Consider the following 19995-nt stretch of genomic DNA (forward strand, 5'->3'; position numbering starts at 1 on the left):
GTGGTGGTTTTGTAGAAAACTTACTCAGATTCTCCTCTGTACATTTTCTTGTGGTCTTCCTAGACCAGGCCTTTAATTTCCCTCTTTCTCCCTCCCTTTCTGTGTGTCTGTATTTCTCTTACACAGTTTAGTATTCTTCCCCATACCCAGCAAGTGACAGCACCATATTACCTGGTGAGATCCTGAGGGCAGACTCTTTACTAGACCCTCTGTGTCAGAGGGGGACTTCCGAGGAGCCTGCTTTACCGGAGACAAAGTCTCTGATGTGCTGCAGCTGATGAACAATGTAAAAAAAAAAAATTAAATAAATCAAAACAAAAGTACAGAAATGCAAGTGATGGCAAGATGAAGCAGCAGATGTACAGATGTTTAAAACAGAAGACAACAAAATGATGGACATCAAAAAATAATGTATCTTAAAGCTATTTTCTATTCCTGAAACTCATTCATTCTTCTAAGTCCTTGAAACTATTGCTGGGGGGAGGCACAGACATCACTGTGGTAAAACATCGTCACCTCAGTTTCCAATAGTAATGTTGTGATTCTGGTCATAATACACATTTATACTCTTGCTGCTTTGTCTTTTATACCTGCCGTCAACCCTGCTTCAAGATAAACGCTCAAAAGAGTAAGCTATACCTTCTTGATGGCAATTCACTTTCATTACCATCAAAGGTAAGCCTCTTCTGAATGTATTAAAAAATTACAGTTATACATCCAGACTCGCAGTCATGGCTCCTCTCATTCCCTCCATTCTCTACTTCCCCATATTTTGTTTCTGTACCAATACTACAAGCAAACAAAAACACAAATAGCCCCCCAGAAATCATGAGTGATGAGAAACTATGGAATGCCACATCACATAGGCTAGACTTTTTCAGATGCATAAAGGGTCTTTAACAAGTGCTATCTCATAAATAAATCAGGAAAGTGAACACTAAGAAGGAATTTATTAGGGATTTCTTAATGAGCCATGTCATCAGTATAGCTTTAAATCATTTACAACTTACTATTTTTAAAACTTAGCATACCATACATGCTGAACTGCCTTCTCTGGAATGGGAGTCTACATGCCCTGAACCAAGACTGCTTGATTATTCTAACACAAAGAGGGCTTTAATCACCGACAATAAAATTCACATATGAAAAAGAAAACTCTCTCTCTCACACACACATATCCCTATAGGTGTTTTACATGAAGAGCATATATATTCAGATGAACCCAATTTCATCTGGATGTTATGCTCAATTATGTTTCTAATATAATCAAGTGACATATTTGTGGACAAGCTATAATAGCTGTTGGGTTAGCTCAGCACTAGCTGGTTAGTTGTCAACAAAGGGAATGGGCTGAGTACATACACATGAATATTAACAGCAACGGGCAATGTGATTAGTTACCATGTGTCTACTGGGAGTGGAAGAGGAGACCCAGCCCTGTTATAGTCCCAATGTGTCTTCTATGTCAGCTTTTCTTAAGAAGTGGAAGATAAGCAGGACCTGATCCTAGCACACCAAGGTAGAAAAGCAGGGGAGGAGGAAAAAAACCAAAGTAAGAAGAATAGCAGCTTTCATGAGGCCATGCAGGATTCTAAGGAACATTTCCCTGACCCTTTATTAACCCCAAGGAAGAACTACAGACTGGCATGTCACCACCCGGTATTAGTCTCATGTTGAAAACCAACAATCCAGCTGTATTTAATCATAAAACACTCACCATGCAAGGGAGCAACACAGTCAGCGGAATAAAAGCATTCCAAGCAAGTAATATCTGAATCTGAACACTCAAGACTTGTTGAAACACAACACTCCTAAAAACTCCACATCACTAGAGCCCGCAAATAGAGGTTCCCACCACCCACCAGCTAGAAAGCTCAGGGCATGCAATCCTTTTAAAGTACAGTCCCTCCAGGGTGGTTAAAGTCAGACCGTGCACCTGTGACACTGCTTGTGCTACATCAACTTGAATCCAACTTTCACTCAAGTCTTACCATATGAGTTCTATATAGCTTATATGGCTTAGCTTTCCAGCTGGAGTGGGGAAAAGAGAAGGTCCTTCAATTAGATATGTACCCTATGCTCAAAGATCCCCTTTGGGGAGCCACAACAAAAAGTCAACTTTTCTTTATTCCTGGTATAGTTTGTTGTCAACTCTTATTATCCCAGTTTGGGTGAATCCAACCAAGAATGACAGAAGTGGTAAAAGCTGCTTAAGTTTGGGGTGGTGTGGCAGAATTACAAAAAGGAAAAGCCCTGTATCACCACACTGTGTGAGGAGGATAGTTCATTAGCACAGCTTCTTTTTTTTTTTCTTTTATTATTCATATGTGCATACAAGGCTTGGGTCATTTCTCCCCCCTGCTGCCACCCCCTCCCTCTCCCCCCAACCCCCTCAATACCCAGCAGAAACTATTTTGCCCTTATTTCTAATTTTGTTGTAGAGAGTATAAGCAATAATAGGAAGGAACAAGGGTTTTTGCTGGTTGAGATAAGGATAGCTATACAGGGCATTGACTCACGTTGATTTCCTTCTAGGTTAATTCTTTTTGATCTAACCTTTTCTCTAGTTCCTGGTTCCCTTTTCCTATTGGCCTCAGTTGCTTTTAAGGTATCTGCTTTAGTTTCTCTGCGTTAAGGGCAACAAATGCTAGCTAATTTTTTAGGTGTCTTACCTATCCTCACCCCTCCCTTGTGTGCTAAAGCTTTTATCATGTGCTCAAAGTCCAATCCCATTGAGCACAACTTCTTGATTAAGGTTTTATATTTGCCCAACTAAAAAGAAGACCCTTATTAACTAGTACCAAGAAATTAAAATTAAACTCTTAAGTTGGGTAAGTGATGCCTGTGGCTTAAGAACACTAATTGCCAAGTGGATCGTGCTGAAACCCAGAGCCTAGACTGCTGAGCAGTTCATTTCACCAAGCCTCAGAAGGAAACTGTAGAACTGTAGAACAAGGATTAGTATCATATCTGTGTTAAATAGCAGACCACTGATTTCTGCTTGCCTATGTCAGAACACCTCATGAGAAGACTGGCTGGTTCCAACAGGAGAGCAAACAGTAGGTAATTCCTCACAATGCTTTTTCCATAAAAAAAATCTACAAGTGTTTATAAGCCCCAATTTCTTCTTTCTACCCCTCCCCTAAAAGATGGTCTTTCTTACCCAGTGTAGTCCAGTTTTGAGTTTTTCCTTCTATAGAGGACGGCCAGAATCATGCTGATAAGCAGAGTGAGACCTAGGACCACAGCAGTAACTATACCCACCACCACCCAAACTGGAAACATGGGCAAACTCTCTAGAGGGAAAGAACAAGACAGAGTTAAGACACTGCTACAGAGAGAAGAATGGAATTTTATTAATTTAATAAGAGAATCTTTAGCAGTTATTATTTTATTCATCCTCTTTTATTATCCAAATCACAGGCAGTAGTAGCTAACTGATGACATATTAGCTGAAAAAGAATGAACTATATTACGAAACATTTCTATACTCACAATCCCTCTCCATGTGCTAAAGTAAAAGCACAACTGGAGATCAGAATTTTTATCAATCTAGTCTCCAACAGAGCAGACTGTCTCAAAAGTAGACACAGGAACCTGCATGTCCTGCTTATTCTTAAAGAAGGGAAGAAATAACTGTACTACTTTTGGAGATGTCATAATTTTCTCTTGGAGAATATCAAAACAGTATCAATCTCCTTTCCCATGGTTGACTTCATCTAACCACTATGAATTTAGTCTTACTTACAACTAACACTAAAAAAAAAACCAATACTCCTGAAATCAGATCAACAGGCTCTAGACAGAAGGTATTTAAATGGAGAAATCAGCCATTCTGTGGACTGAGTACCAGTTCCCCAACCTCCAGATATGTCTGGTAGAGCCACAGGTCCACAGAGAGAGAGAGCACAAGTGTATGGAAAAATCCTCCCTTCAAACACACCTTGAAATGTAACTCTTGTTCTCCCACTAAACCAGATAAAAGGGACAAAATACCAAAGGAGTACCTTTTTCCACGACATACAGTCTAATGTGTCCAGGCTGGACAACGATGTCAGGAGGGTTTTTGACATCACAGATATAGGTGCCATTGTGTATAAACTGCATATTTTCTATATTGATTGATGCATCCTTCTTGTCGAGGTCTCCAGCCCAGCTGATTCTGTCCTTAAATGGTGGATAATTCCCAAGGTACACTTGCCCTTGTGAGTAGTGGAAAAACTGCAATAAGAAAATAAGAACACATGAGCTTTTCTCAAAGTCAGGATTCCTAAAGTCTGTAGAGGCATACTGTTAAAGCTTCTTTTTTAAAAAGGTTTCATATAGAAAGAAATGAAAATTATACTACAAGTCTCAAGTTATGGAAAATAAGCCAGATAGTTCTGGAGATGATGGGGTTCAATCCTGCCAAGTTTCAGTTGAAGAAAGACATGTGTATCATCTCTAATGCTCTCAACATTCCATTGAGATAATTACTACTATCCATATTTTATAAGAAAGGAAATGGGACTCAAAGAAGCCACTTTCCCAAGGTCACAATGACAAGAAGTGGTGTAGACCCAGAGTCAAAATCAGGCCCATTTTACTACTAAAAGCCAATGCTTTCTCTTCTCTTCTCCTCTCTTTTGACTTATCTCTTCTCTTTCCTTCTTTTCCCTTCCTCTTTTTTTTTTTGGTGTACTGGGGATTGAATTTAAGGCTTCTCATTTGTTAGGCAAACACTCTACCACTACCATGCCCCTCCTAAGGCCAATACTCTGTAGGATGTTGGTGGCTCAAATCTGTAATCCTAGCTACTTGGGAGGCAGAGATCGGGGAGGTTCGAGGTTCCAGACCAGCCTGGACAAAAAAGTTCACGAGATCCCACCTTAACCAATAACAGGGCATACTAGAATAATGTTTGGTTCCTCTATCTTCCTTCTCATGCAATTCACACCCAACACTATTTATCTACCTCATAAATTACTCCCAGTTCTCTGTTTTACTCAATTCCCACTGACAACACCTAATTTCATACTCTCATCATCATGGACTCTGACCTCTTAACTGGTATCTGACTCTAGGTCAACTTTCTCCAATCCACTCTCCACACGGCCTAAATGAGCACAGACAAGCAATAATAAAGTAATTGTCACAACTTCTCAAATATATATCTTACTTTTTAAATTTCTTTTATTCATATGTGCATATAATGTTTGGGAAATATATATCTTATTTTTAATATGAACTAAGTGCTTGTTAGGAACTGTGAAGTATCTGACACTGTGGTACTGGAGGGCTGAACTCAGGGCTTTATACTTGCTAGGCAGGTACTCTACTACTTGAGTCACTCTGCCAGCCCAAAGGACCTTACTACTTATGATGCAGCAAGAAGAATGTTTTTATCCTTTGCCCCTCTAAGTCCCATAGGATGGCATGCAGGGGATGTTATACATGCAGCAACACTGAATAACCACTAAGGAACTCCAGGATTAAAGAACCCAAACCTTTTTGTTTGTTTGTTTGTTTTTGAGACAGAGTCTTGCTATGTTGCTCAGACTGGCCTTAAACTCCTCCTAGGCTCAAGTGATCCACCTCAGCCTCCTGAGTGCTGGAATTATAAGCATGTACCACTGCACCTAGCCTAGAACCCTGTAATGGGCAGAAGGCATGCCTAATTTTCATCCTAAAGAGATACATTACTTTTACTATATTGGACAGTAAGCAATCTATCCTCTGCTCCAGAGAAAAACACCATCTCTGTTTTCCACATCTAGTAACTTTATAAAGAAAGTGCAATGTGGTCTAGTAGAGTGGTAAAGGACCTGCCTAACAAGCATGAGGCCCTGAGTTTAAACCCCAGAACTGCCCAAAAAAAAAAAAAAAGAAGAAGAAAAAGTCTACAACAAAGGTAGCCACTGCTTTTGTCCACAAAATGTGCAGAAATGTGAGTGATCCACGGGACACCATTTGTCAACAACATTCTAGTGCTCACAACCATCCTGCAAGGTGAGATCCATTTGCCTTGTATTTCCAAAAAAGAGGAAAGTGAGGCTTGAAAAACCTTAGTCACCTGCCTAAGGACTTACTAGACTGGAAGTGATCTCATAGGAAAAGAGAAGCAAGGCTGAGACCATATTGTAACAAGTCTGAATTCTAAACAAGCGTTGTTAGTAATGGGAAATTAGGAGGTTTCTGGCAAGGACAATATCAAGAAACAAGCCCAGTGTGCCAAGGCAAAAGAATTACTTTAAGACCATGTGTAAGGGGGCGGGGGTAAGGGGGAGAAATGACCCAAACATTGTATGCATAAATGTATAAAAGAAAAAAAAAAGACTATGTGTATATGGTAGCATGTGACAATTTGATCAGAAGAAAAGAAGCAGGACAAACCAGGTATTATGACACCACTCCAGGTTCAAAATTAATGTTGCTTAAAAGAGAGCTGAGAAGCAGGAAGGCTGGCAAAATGTAGATGGCAGCATCAAAGACTCTCACGTTTGCTGAAGGGGGCAGAAGGGAAGTGGTAGCAGAGAGGAAAGGGCAGAACTACCACCAAAAAAAACTCACCAAACTTGTTTCTAAAAGAAGGAACTAAAAGAAGGGAAATGAAGAGGAGAGAGTGTGTTCAGTGTTAGACACATGGATATGATTCCAAGGACCAGAAAAGCCATCTATGATATGCTGGGTTTGAAAAATACTTTTCCTGTGAAATCTCTAAAAACAAAAGGCAACCTGCTCACCTGATTAAAGGTGTCCTGACATTGCGGAGGTAAAGGATCCTATACTAGTAACTCTCCATCCTGGTGTTAACTGTACTCAAGACTACCGTGCAAGTACAAACTAACTAAAATAACTGATCAGAAATGTGGCATGTTCTTAAGATTAAGCCTTGAGTTATGTAAACCTTCTTCAACCCACAAAACAAGAATATTTTGAGCATAAATGAAACTGCACTTCAAGTTATTACCTCTGGGTGTCTTATTCAGTGTCTTATTTTCAATAGACTAAACATTTACTCTTGCAGAAGACTTCTGAGGGAAATCCTCACAAGTTTAGTTCTTTGGACTCTCTTGAGTAAACTTACACATTTAATTTTGCTCTATGGAAATGTTGATGCATGTTCCACACTGACAATCTATTTATATGAAGCAGAATGCCTTTGTATCTGCTTCCCTCAGATGTTGGTATGGATTCCTGCTGTCACTCTTACAGCTACTCTAGGGGAAGGCTTCTTGTAGAGACTTCTAGATGATGCATTCTGTATTTGGTCTTACCAAAATCACAACAAACTGGACCCAGTGAGGATGTAAAATAAATTTGAAATCCTTGATGTTACCGTGCCCTTCTGTCTTTCTAGATATGACATTTTATTAATAAATCCTTGGGGACACAGATCCACTCACGAATTTGGAAATCAGTTATATCTTCCAACCTGCTACAACACTGCTTTTCCCTAGGAGAATTATTTCAACAGAAAGTATACAGCTTTGATAATGTCACATATAAAAATGAAACCATTTAGGCCAAACAGAAAGATACTTTATTCTAGTTACTGCAGTCATCTTGTACATACTGAAAGTTTTCCTGGGGGAGACTGGAAAGAGCTCCTAGTCTATCAACAGCCAGCAGGCAATTGCTTTGTTCCTTCAACAATGGCAGAGAGGATAAATTCTTAACACAGAAGCTATTGTATGGGAAGGCTGGAAAAAAGAAATCTTACTTTTCACATAAAAAGCACAGGTATACACTAGCAGTAGTATTAAACTTTCACAGGAGGGGGAGAGATTAGGAAAAAATGTCAAAAAAGTTCCTTTTTTAAGTAAAATTTAAAAAAAAATTGAGAGGCACTGCCTTAGACAATCCCTAAAGCTAACCAGACCTTTCTATTCAAGGGAGAAAATAATACCTGAGGGCAATAAGACAGTATTTGGAGTTGACTAAAGTGAAAGCCATCCTGACCTGTGTTCTGTGGCTGAGGGTAACACTCTGCTCCTGAGTCAGTGTCCCTCCACATCACCTCAAGACCCCTTTCCACACCCAGTTGGAAAATGCTCCTTCCTAACAAAACTGAGATTAAAGGGGACAGGCACATGGGGGCTTCTAAGCATCTACATTAACAAATGTAATTTGTCTTAGGTTTTTTTGGAGGCACTGTGGTTCCTCCAAAAACTCAGGTCCTTATTCGTGCTAGGCAGGTACTCTACCACTTGAGCCACACCTCCAGCCCTTTTTTGTTCTATGTATTTTTTCTTCCAAATAGGGTCTTGCACTTATGCTCAGGCTGGCCTGGACCACAATCCTCCAATTTATGCTTCTCCTGTGGCTGGGATGACAGGCATGAACCACCACATCCAGCTTTCAATGGTCGAGATGGGGGTCTCACTAACTGTGTGGGCTGACCTTGAACCTAAATTCTCCTGAATCCTCCTCATCTAAAGCTCCTGAGTATACAGGTCTATAGAGGGTTAGTTGGTTTGCTGTTAGTACAACAAAAGACCAGAGAGTAAGTAATTCATAAAGAATTTAAGTTGATTTATCTCATGGTTCTGAGGGCTGGGAAGTCCAAGAGCACAGTGCCAGCATCAGCTTGGCATCTGATGTGGGCCTTCTAACATGGTGTAGAGCATCACATATAAGACAGAGCAACTGTGCCAGCTTGGACCTCTTTCCCTTTTCCTATAAAGTCACTGATGCTATCGCTGGACTCCACTTTTGTGACTTCACCTAGCCTTGTCTTAGTTGTCCTCCAAAGGCCTCTAAATACCATTAACATTTGAATTTGGAGATTAAGTTACCAACACATGAACTTTGGGGAACACATTCAAACCATAGCACTCATTACCATTCAAAGAAGAGTTGGGTATTCTTATTTAAAGATGGATGACAGACTCTGTTCCTGCCAAGAACTGCAACCTAAAAGGTACAACATTACTGAAGTAGCAACGTACACACAATTTACTGTCAAGACAACCATAACTTAATGAACTGTGTGAGTTAAGTACCGAAAGAGCTAGACACCATCCTGAGCACCTACTTGTATGACCTCACTTTCCCTCTCTCAATATCCCTACATGGAGGTTTTATTAGTCCATGTTAGAGACAAGAATCACATTTAATAATGTACGTTAGTAAGCACCCATTATATAACTATAGCAGTACTAAAAGCACTCCTTACTAGGGCCCACAAGTTAATGATAAAAATGAAGCATCTCTGCCTCCATTTTGAATCTGTCTCCTTTGCTCTGAACCACTCTCTCCTGCACTCACCTTGGATTCCAGCATGACAGGACTGATAGAGAAATATCTTGTTTCTAATCTACCCCCCACCCCAGGCAGCAAGGACTATCTTATGGTGACAAGACCCCACCCTTTGACTAAAGCTGCTTAATTATGTATACCTCTTGCCTCCTTTCCCAAGTCTTCCTCTATTTAAACTTGAACCTCGTGTCAGTACCCCAGAAGATGGGTCAAAATGCTTACTTTCCCTCTTCCTACAGCTGAGGCACCCTGAATCTCCTTTCTTTGCCCCTCACCACTACTCATTCCTTTATTTGGGATGGGTGGCTGAGCCTAGTCCTTTTGGGACTTCTGGAGCAGAGCATTTGGCCTAAAACTCTGCTTAAATAACCAACACTCAGCCAGCTACTAACAGTTATATAACTGACTTTTCTTTCAGTCCTATGGCACTGTACTTCTGTTATGCCCTTCATCTTACTCAAAGTTATCTGTGCACCAGTCTCACTCCTCTTCTCTCCCTGGTGAAAGCAAAGTTTGTGTTTTAGGGGTTTTTGGTAGGATTGGGGTTTGAACTCAGGGCTATGCACTTGCAAAACAGGAACTCTACCACTTGAGCCACACACCAGCCCATTTTGCTCTGGTTATTTGGAAGATGGGGTCTCACAAACTATTTGCCCAGGCTGGCCTTAAACCTCAATCCTCCCAGTCTCAGCCCTCTAAGTAGCTAGGTTTACAGGTGTGAGCCACCAGAATCTGGCATGTTTTAGGGTTTTTTTAAGGGCCTATTTACTCACTTCATGGTAAGCAAGCTCCCAAGAAATACTGCTGAATCACAGTACAAACTAAATCAAGAACATCATAATTAAATCAGAGTGAAGCATATGTATATACCCAAAAAATCAGAAACACATGGCAAAGAAAATGAATCCAAAGACAAGAGATACTTAACTTATTTTTTCCTGGAGAGTTTGAGCCAAGAGAAGAACCTTAACATTTGTAGCAGATACACATTTTGGGAAGAGAGGAACAGAATGGGTCACTAATCAAATGACAGCAAGAAAGAAGCCTGTGAGGAATAACACACACACACACACACACACGCACGCACGCACGCACGCACGCACGCACGCAGCAGCTTGGGAGGCAGAACTAGCCAAGAGCAGTCAAGTGCTCCTTACCGACACAGTAGTATCAGCCCCCTTTGGCTGGAAGCTCCAGGAGACTGTGGTTAACCCTCCAGTTGTGTTAGTAGACTTGAACTTGCATGTCAGCTTCCCTTGTGTCCCATTTGCCACAAAGATTTCTTTTGGTGTATAAACCTCCAAGGCTGACACTCCAGCTGTAACTGCAGAGAGAACAGGGACAGTTTAAAAGTAGCATTTAGCACAAATACCACTGAATGTATTTATCAGAGAAGAGCATAAAGAAAAGATACAATACACACAGTAACCTGCTGCTATTATATTACACATTTCTGGCAGGATATTCTATAGCTACGGGCTTCCTACAAACAGTAACTGCTGATAGTCTAGGGTTTTATTTTATGAGTTTGGCTATACCTAAAATATATATGTATCTATTTTTTTAAATTAATGAACATTTCTAAAAGCAGTTTTAGGCTTACAAAAACAGAGTGGAAAGTGGAGAGTTCCCATAAATTCCCTAACCACCCCCCTCCATGTACCCCTATTATTAACATCTGACATTAGTGAGGTATATTTGCCTTAGTTGATGAGCAAACACTGTTACACTACTGTGAATAAATTCACTCTGTGTTATACATCTATGAATATTTGACAAATGGGTGTAATGACATACATCCACCATTACAAGAACACACAGAATATTCCAGCTTTAAACATCCCTGTGTGTCACCGATTCACTCCTACCTCCAGGCTTCTGGTAACCCTTAACCCTTTTTTTTTTTTTTTTTTTTGCCCTTGGTGGGGATTGAAATTGGAACCTCACATCTTTCTGCCCCCCACCCCCCACCCCGTCTTTTTGCTTTTAGTCTATTTTCAAGTAGGGTCTTTCAGCTTTTTGCCTAGGCCAGCAATCCTCCCACCTCCTGAATAGCTGGGGATTATACCATGCCTGGCTTATTTTTCTTCTTTGCGGTACTGGGGCTTGAACTCAGGGCCTTGAGCCACTCCACCAGCCCTTTTTGGTTGATGGGTGTTTTTGAGATAGGGTCTTGAGAACTATTTGCCTGGGCTGGCTTCAAACCACAGTCCTCCTGATCTCTGTGCCTCTTGAGTTGCTAGGATTATAGACATGAGCGGGTGCCTGGCCTGGCTTATATTCTGAGTTACGGTCTCATTAATTTTTGCCTAAGCTAGCCCCAAACAGTAATCTTCCTATCTCCACCTTCTGAATAGCTAGGAATACAGGTGTGAGCCACCATGCCTGGCTACTATCTACACACACACACACACACACACACACACACACACACACACGGGACTGGGGTTTGAACTCAGCTTTGCACTTTCAAGCAGGTGCTCTACTGCATGGACTGCATGGACCACAAGAAGTCCATCTTACTGTGGTTATTTTGGAGATGGAGACTCACAAACTATTTGCCTGGGCTGGCCTCGAACTGAAATTGAGCAATCTCAGCCTCCCAGGTAGCTAGGATTACAAGCGTGAGCCACCAGTGCCTGGTTGTCTCTGTATTTTTATATTTTCCAGAGTATTATACAGTTGGAACCATACAGTATGTAGCCTTTTCTGATTGGAACCAGAAAATGAGCAAACTTCATTTAAGCTTCCTGTATGTCCTGTATGTCTTTTTGTGCGCGGTATCTCACCTCTTTTTATTGATGAGCAATGTTCAATTGTATGGGTAGCCCACAGTTCATTCATTTACCTACTGAAGGATTTCTTGGCTGCTTCCTGGTCTATTTTTAATGATGTTGTGAGAAAAATGATCTTTTCTATCAAAGTATTTGTTACCCTCTTAGATTACTTAAAAATTACTCAGGTCACCATCTTAGGTGACTTGCATGTTTAAAGGGTCCTTGCTTCCTGTACAACTCCATTGCCCGACAAACTGCATGCCCTAACCCATCCCCCAAGCCTTTTAGCCAACTGAGGGAGACTGTGAACCTCTGACCTGGACAAATCCCAGGTGAGGGGCAGGTACAACTGCGTCAGGGATATAAGGAGGAGCCACTGTCAGCCATTTTGTGTTTGCGTGACACTTAGCGGGAGTGAACACATGCTTGCACCCTCTTGATCAAGAGAAAATTGCCTTGTCAAGATTTTCTGTCTCTTGTGTGTCTGTTTTCGGCACTGGAGGGTCTTTAATTCCAACAGTGTGAAGGGCATGTTTTTATTACTTTAAAAAGTTCTCATATTTACCTCTTACACTGTAACAGTTACCCCACTAAGCTTTACTCACCTTTTATATTTAAAGCAATTAAACTATTCTAAGGTACACTTCATTTTAAGAGCACGTTTATTATTTAACTGACCTTCTCCTATAAAGGACTTATGGCAGAAAAAAATGCACAGTATATTTGGTTTTGTGAGGGAAATTTTAGATTTGCCTGTGCAAAGCCAAGTGTGTACTCAAGAAACAGCTGACTACACTGTCAGGTTTGCATTTCACCCATTCTGTTTTTTAAGTCAGGCTAAGCCTAGGAAATGGTAACTAAAAGATGTCTATCATTTATAATATAAAAATAGATTTTTCAAATCTGCATTCAGAAGCAACTTCAGAAATTATTATTGTTGTTAAAATAAGACAGCCTTCGCTAAAAAAAAAAAAAAAAAGACACTTTTGCACACCAGATGAAGGTTAGAAATAAACTTATTTGGCCTAAAACTGATAACTTTTAAAAACAGCCATCTTCAAAATAAAGACTTTTTTGGGGGGTAGAACTGGGATTTGAACTCAGGGCTTCCTGCTTGCAAAGCAGGTGCTCTACCCCTTGAGTCACAATTCCAGTCCATTTTGCTGTGGTTGTTTTGGAGATGGGGGGGGTCTTATGAACTATTTGCCTGGGATGGCCTTGAACTACAACCTCCCAAGTAGCTAGGATTAGAGGCATGAGCCACTGGCAGCTGGCTCCAAAACAAGATATTTTAAAGAAATAGTTTGGAATAAATATCTGTAGTGTCCAATTATTCTTAGAATGTAACAGATGGGCAGAATAAGTAAGGGTATTGTCACCAGGGATGGTAGGTTATTTTCAGAAATTTTTCTTCTTGGGGGTTAACTATGATTCTAGGTCAAGGAGAGCAAGAGCACTCCCCCATTCCTCCCAACCATCTTCCAAATGTTTATTCTCAGGACACAATGGTCACTTTTGCCTATTCTTTTAAATAAACTGATAGCCACACTGCAGCAAGCAGATTTTTTCTTCTAAAAGAGGGTGGATTATTATTATAGAGAACAATGGATTATTATTTGTGGTCCAAACCTCAAAACAAGCCCTTCTTTCAGAGTACAAGCAAACAAAAGCTGTTTCGTGCTATTGTGGGTAGCCTCGGGCACTTAAGTTCAGAATGAAGGACAAAGCACAAGACAGACCAGTTAACCAGCTTATTCCAGGAAGCAGCACTGGTTCGCAACCCTTACTCATTCAGTGTGATTTTGACTAGTTTCCTCCACTGCAGGGAAAGCCAGGCTCTAAAGTCCATAAAAAAAGTTTCTGAAGGATTTTCTTAAACCAGATCCCTGCCTCAAGGCCTGGTTGCAAAGAGCTGTTACCTTGAGATGTTATTTAAAGACAGAATTAGGCCAAGTGTCTGAGTTTAAAGTCAAGAATTTTAAGCAAAAAAGACTAAATCCCTAAATGGCTTTTAAGCATTCTATTTACAATGGACTTAATAAATAAGCAACTTCATTTTTAAACATTCTGTCACTCTTTGGTTAACTTGAATACGTAGCTCTTTAGAGCCAGGATTATGGATTCTAACTCTAGACAATCAGCTAGTTCCAGAAAAAGAAAGTGACTCATACATAGCAAGTTGACTTCCTCTCTGGCTGTCCATCTTTCTCTCCAGTGCTACTCTGGTCATAATTCTTGGAGATTCCATTAGTCACATGATAAACCTTGTAAAACACTGGTTTTTCTGTTTACCTTCTAGACCGTACGTTCCCCAGCCACTCGTTCCTATGGCCATACAGTAAGTCAGGACTTTTCCAGCTCAGCACTACAATTGGGACTGACAATTCTATGTCTGGAGAACTGTCCTGTGCACTGTATGATATTCAGAAGCATCACTGGCCTCTACTATGATAGTAGCACCACTTCTGCTTCCAGTTGTGGGGACTAGAACTGTCTCCAGACACCGCAAATGCACCCTCTGGAGGAAGTCACCTTAACCTCTATGTCCAGCTGAGCACTCTACCTTCTAACTTTCCAGTATCCTTCAATGTCCTGACGTCACTCACTGATCCTTCAGTCGCTGAGCTATCCAGGCCCTCCTAAGGACTCTTAAGGCCACTGCCCGGTGCCCCTAATCCATCTGCTCTCCATTTTCCAACAGCAACATTTTATGGCTTCCCCTCTGACACCTCTTCCAGCTTCTCACTGTCAGCAAATTTCTGTGCTTCCTATTTCATTGAGAAACCACAAGCAGAGAGAAGTTCTTTCTCCTTTCCCTACAGCATACCTCCCCACACCACACCCCTACTTCCATGATGTACCCACAGGTTCTGCTTTCCCTCTACTGCTATGTGGGAAGACCTGTGCTCCTTTCCACTCTGCATTTTCCCTGCATACCTAAGGACGCTGATCCAGCAACTCTTCCTCTTGCACTTGCATTTTTTCACTTGCAACTGGATTAACACCATTAGCAATTTAAATACATAAATTTTTACTTATATCCTGACTTTAAGGGGGAAAATCTTGACCCTGCATCTCCCTCCAGCTATTATGGCTTTGGTCCTGTATTTTACAAATCTTGAAAGAATTGTTTATATTACTTAGTGTGAAATTTCTCCTATTTTCTCTTGAATAAACCCAATTAGAGCTATTTTGCTGAAACTGTTCTTGTTAAGGAATGTAATGGCCTCCATGTGGTTAAACAAAAGTCTGATTTCCAAATCTTATCTTTTAGACCTACTTGTAATTCTTGACAAAGTTGATCTTCCTTTGCTTCTAGAAACATTCTTTTCTTTATAGTCTGGCTCTGGAATGCCACTCCCTCTTGATTCTCTTCTTATCTCCTTCCCAGGTTTTCCTGACCCCTATATGTTAAAGAGCCCCAGGGTCATTCCTCTAACTACTTATGTATTTATTGTTCATTCTTGTGATCTCATCTAGTTTCAGGACTTTAAATTCCTCCTAAATGATGATGACCCCTGTGTACACACACACACACCCCTACTTAACAACTTCACTTGGATATAACTGGCATCATCTCAAGTTTAATATGTCCAAATCAAACTCCTGATTCCAGTCCCCAAACTTGCTTTTCAATTGTCTTTTTTCTTTCAGTAAGTGGCAACTCTAGCCTTCAGTGGCTGAGATAGAAACCCTGGAATCCTTCCTTACTCTTCTTTCTCACAATTTACCTCCAAAGCTGTCAGCAAAACATATTGTCAGTACTTAAAAACATATCTAGAAAATGATCTCTCCCTGACTCATTTAGTGCTACCATGTTGGTCTAAGCTACCACATCTTTCATTTGGATTACTTTGATGGCTTCTTAACTGGTATCTTTGTTTCCAGCCTCACCCATGTAAATGCAAGTACTCCACAGAGAGTCAGAAAGGACCTGTTAAAAGTGCAAGTTAGATTACATCACTTCTCTGCTCCAAACCTCCAAGGGACTCCCCACATCACCAAGATCAGGCTAGTGCTCATGTTCCATGAGGTAGTTCCTGGCCACCTCTCAGACCTCATGTCCTACTCTTTCCCCCTCAAACATGCTGCAGCAGCCACCATGGTCACTTTTTCGTTCTTCTGCCAATGATGAAGTACCGAGTGCACCTAAGGATAGAGAATGCTATGCACAACAAGACCAAGGTTATCCCAGGAAATCGTGATGTCATGAGAGGAAGAACAGTTAATGTGCCAAATGCTCTGCACAGCTGATCTCCCTCAGGAGGAAGTTTCAGTGAAAACCTCTGCTTAAAAATACACATCGTTTCAGCGCACGTAACAGTCTGCAGAAAACAAAATGTTTCCACCAAGCATACTGAAACCATTTCTGACTAACTGTGATAAACATGGATGGCATCTTGTTAGAAATGTCATTCTGTATGAGCAAAGATAGAAACTAAAACACAGGTTTCCCTCAGACTACACTGTATGCAGCTCAAGCAAGGGATGACTTCACTGGTTTCTTAAACAATTGGGAATGGCTTGCTTTGTCCTGCCCCACCCCCACCTTTTTAAGTGACCAAGATATTATGGAAATACATAATAAAATTATTGTGGATTCAGACAGCATCTCTTCGGTCATAAAGGGGAGTTTTCAGGAGCCAGTTATAATGGCTAAAAATGCAAATGTAAACAACGCTGAGATATACAGGAAGTATTGTTCTAATTTACATTCCATGTCACTATAGTCTAGAATGTCAATCTGAGTAAGATATTAAACAGATTCTTTTCAGGCCTAGGATTTACAATAATGGTACAGTGGCAAAAATAGCTGTAAAATGTATTAAAGGTTTGGGCTAAAAACTCATAAATGGGAGAAAAATATTTCCTGTTGACTTCTGGGAAAACCAATTGCCTCGGAAGTAAAGAATGAAGTAAAAAAGATGAGTGATATACAAATGTTTCCATATCCTATCAATTTGGACTCTGAGTTACACATAAACTTACATACAAATTTCAACAACAGTAATGTAATAGTAATGGGAGGAAGGAGTGACCTTCCCAGGGGGAGGAAGGAGTGACCTTCCTCCCTGGGATGGTTCCATAAGGAGTAGAAAACCTTGCCGAGTGATGCTAGAGTTTAAAGGCCAAGAAAACAAACAAACAAAACCAAAACAACTCTTCTGTTATTGTGCTCTGGAGAATAGGCTTTCTAAAATAAACTGCACTGCCCAAGTATCTTTTAGCAATGAAATGATATTGATGCTCAAAATAGGAGACTGAGTCAAATAAAAGCGGCAAAATCACTGACAATGAATCAAATTCTGGAATCATCTGATCAGGGGTCATCTCTACAACAAATGATGCCTAGAACTTGATATTCTTACATTTTGAATGGACAACCAGAGTATTTTCAAAAAGAAGAAAATACAGAATATAAAACAAGATCCATTACAACAAAGAAACAAGCAAATTTAAGAATGGTTATCTAAGAGGCTCCTTCCTGACATGACTAATTTCAATAGTCTGAATTATTCAATACAAAGTCAATAGCGCTTCCCAACTACATGCCAAGATGATTATACTCCAAATAAATGTAAACTCACTGCAACTCACACTTACCCTAAAATCCTGGAAATACACTGAAGTAGCATCATCCTGAACAAATAAAAAAACACTTTCACAGCCAGGCAGGAGGGATCTTGAACCTATTACTGGCTGAAGCAATTCCAAGGCCTGCTAGATCCATTTGTAGTACTGATTTGTACAAACCTTATCTTCTTAGCAGATCCTGTTAAGGTTTTTCCTTGAAATTGAAAGAAGGCCTTTGTTTTGATTGTTTTGAAGTACTTTGAAGTTGTCAGTATATTCTCCTGCTTAAGAGTACAATCAAGCCATTTATTTATAAACAACTTTCTGGCCTCTCTTGTTCTGTTGGTACACACAGTGATAGTCTGACATAGTATTTCTCAACACAAGCACAGATGTGACTTTTTAAAACAAATTAAAAGAGAACACTACACACAAAATTCAGAGTAATGGTAACTACTGAAATAGGGTGGAGGAGGCTGGATGTGAAAGGCACAGGCTAATAGTAATGTTTTATTCCAAGGCAGAGTAGGGTTCACTTTAATATTTACTTTGTAAACTGTCCTCTTTCTCTTACTCTTTCATGTATTTTATTTCTCAGAATTAAAAAAAAAATAAGAAAGGAAGACAACAGTAAGGTGACAAAGTATCTCCTTTTAAAATTCTAGAGCACTTAACAGTGGTCAAAGCACTCAGTAGCGTCCATTGTGCCTCCCACCCCAGGTTCAGGTTGCATGAAATGGAGCCAACTGGATGATGCATGTTGGTGGAGACCCCGCAGGTGCAAAGCTGCCTGGCTGCTGCAGATGGTCAAAGGCTCAAATTCCTCCTAAGAGTAGGGCTATGCTGTAACTGAAGTGGCTCCTTTCTTTCACAAGTCAGGGCTGCTATTTTGGACCTCCCTCGTTTGAATAGAACACAGTAAAGGGATGCTACAAAAATATACTCTATTCAATGAGCCCTAAATATTAATAAATTAAACTTTTCACTTGCTGGGAATATTCTCCTCTGTACTCTTTGTCTGAGATCATGCTTCAGGCCTCAATCTCAAAGTGACTTCCTCCCAGCATCTGTCCAAACTCTCCAGCTTGTGCTCCCTGACATCCTGTCCTTGCCTTGTCAATGCTCTCTTCACACTCTGCTGGAAGGGCACTGTCTGTAATAAGAGGGCAGGGGACTGTGTTTAACACATTCACCATTATATCCCTATTACCTGACAAAAGCCTGGCCCTTTCCAGTATGTTCAACAAGTATTTCTTTGAATGTTGGGAAAAAAAATGAATGAATGAATGAATAAAAAAAGAAAGTAAAACATACCAAACTAACTCAGATAAGCTCAGACATAAAAAACATACTTGTTTCACAACAAATGGTTTCAGCACCTTCATAAAGATGTCTTGCAGAGATTACTCAAGATCAAATTTGTATGCTCAAACTACTTTGGAGGAGGTATAGAAAAAGGAGATTTGTCTTTTGAAATCTCAATTTTTAAAAATTCCATGAACTTATACTAACACACAGGATCACCAAATCCTTCTCAGAGTCAATTTCTTCCATTCATGATCGATGTCCAGCTGGCCACATCTCTATCCTTAACCTTTTTTGCACTAACAAAGATCTTTCTGTTTCTGAAATGAGAAATGTTCTAAGCATCTGAATCAAGCCAGTCATTGAACTAATCACTTGACTCTGTGAAGCCCTGGTATTTCTTCTTTGCCTTCCTCTATATATGTACTGTTCATCTCTCTCTCCTGTGACTGACTTCCTTTTTTCCAATCAGCCATTCATCCTTTCAAACATATGCTGGGACACAGCCTCTGCCCTAGTGTACTGAAAGCCTAGTGGAGACAAATAAACATCTGCAGCGCAGCACAGTGCACCATCCTTGCTGCCTGGATGCGCAGGGTGCTGATATGGAGATGTAATACAGGGGAGGCTTCCATTAAAGACGACAAACTCAATACAATCAAGCAGGAAACACAATGCCACAGATGTTTTTAGCCTGAACTCAGTATCGGCATCAAGGATCCATTTTCTCAGTACTCAATAAGAGATGAAAATAAGAAACTTTTGGAAAGAAATCAGATAATGTTACGTTTCATAGATTACAACAGATCAAAATACTTAGCATAAAGAACATGTTGAAAGCTCTGGGGGCCTATCTGACAGGTAACATGCTCACACATTTTACACTTCCCTGGTTCTGAAATGGAATATTAAGATTCCTCTCCAAGCCAGGCACTGGTGGCTCATAACTATAATCCTAGCTACTCTGGAGGCAAAGATCAGGAGAATCGCAGTTTGAAGGCAGCCTGGGCAGGAAGTTTGTGGAAACCCTATCTTGAAAAAACCCATCACAAAAAAGGGCTGGTGGAGTAGCTCAAATTGTAGGGTGTGGGCCCTAAGT

General features: G+C 40.4%; 1 protein-coding gene across 2 annotated transcripts in view; it reads right to left on the bottom strand.

Annotated features, from left to right (window-relative positions):
• Window positions 1–19995, bottom strand: part of Mpzl1 (myelin protein zero like 1) — a 54011-nt gene that overhangs the window by 11652 nt on the left and 22364 nt on the right. The window contains exons 2-5 of one of the 2 annotated variants that reach the window (XM_074047568.1): window positions 10398–10564; window positions 4008–4221; window positions 3164–3296; window positions 172–274 (exon numbers count right to left, since the gene is read on the bottom strand). In XM_074047568.1, the coding sequence (XP_073903669.1) occupies window positions 172–274; window positions 3164–3296; window positions 4008–4221; window positions 10398–10564 (617 nt within the window). The remainder of the gene's footprint in view (window positions 1–171; window positions 275–3163; window positions 3297–4007; window positions 4222–10397; window positions 10565–19995) is intronic. The other variant, XM_074047569.1, reaches the window with a different exon arrangement.

The sequence above is a fragment of the Castor canadensis genome, chromosome 11 (assembly GCF_047511655.1).
Source record: "Castor canadensis chromosome 11, mCasCan1.hap1v2, whole genome shotgun sequence".
Taxonomy (NCBI): domain Eukaryota; kingdom Metazoa; phylum Chordata; class Mammalia; order Rodentia; family Castoridae; genus Castor; species Castor canadensis.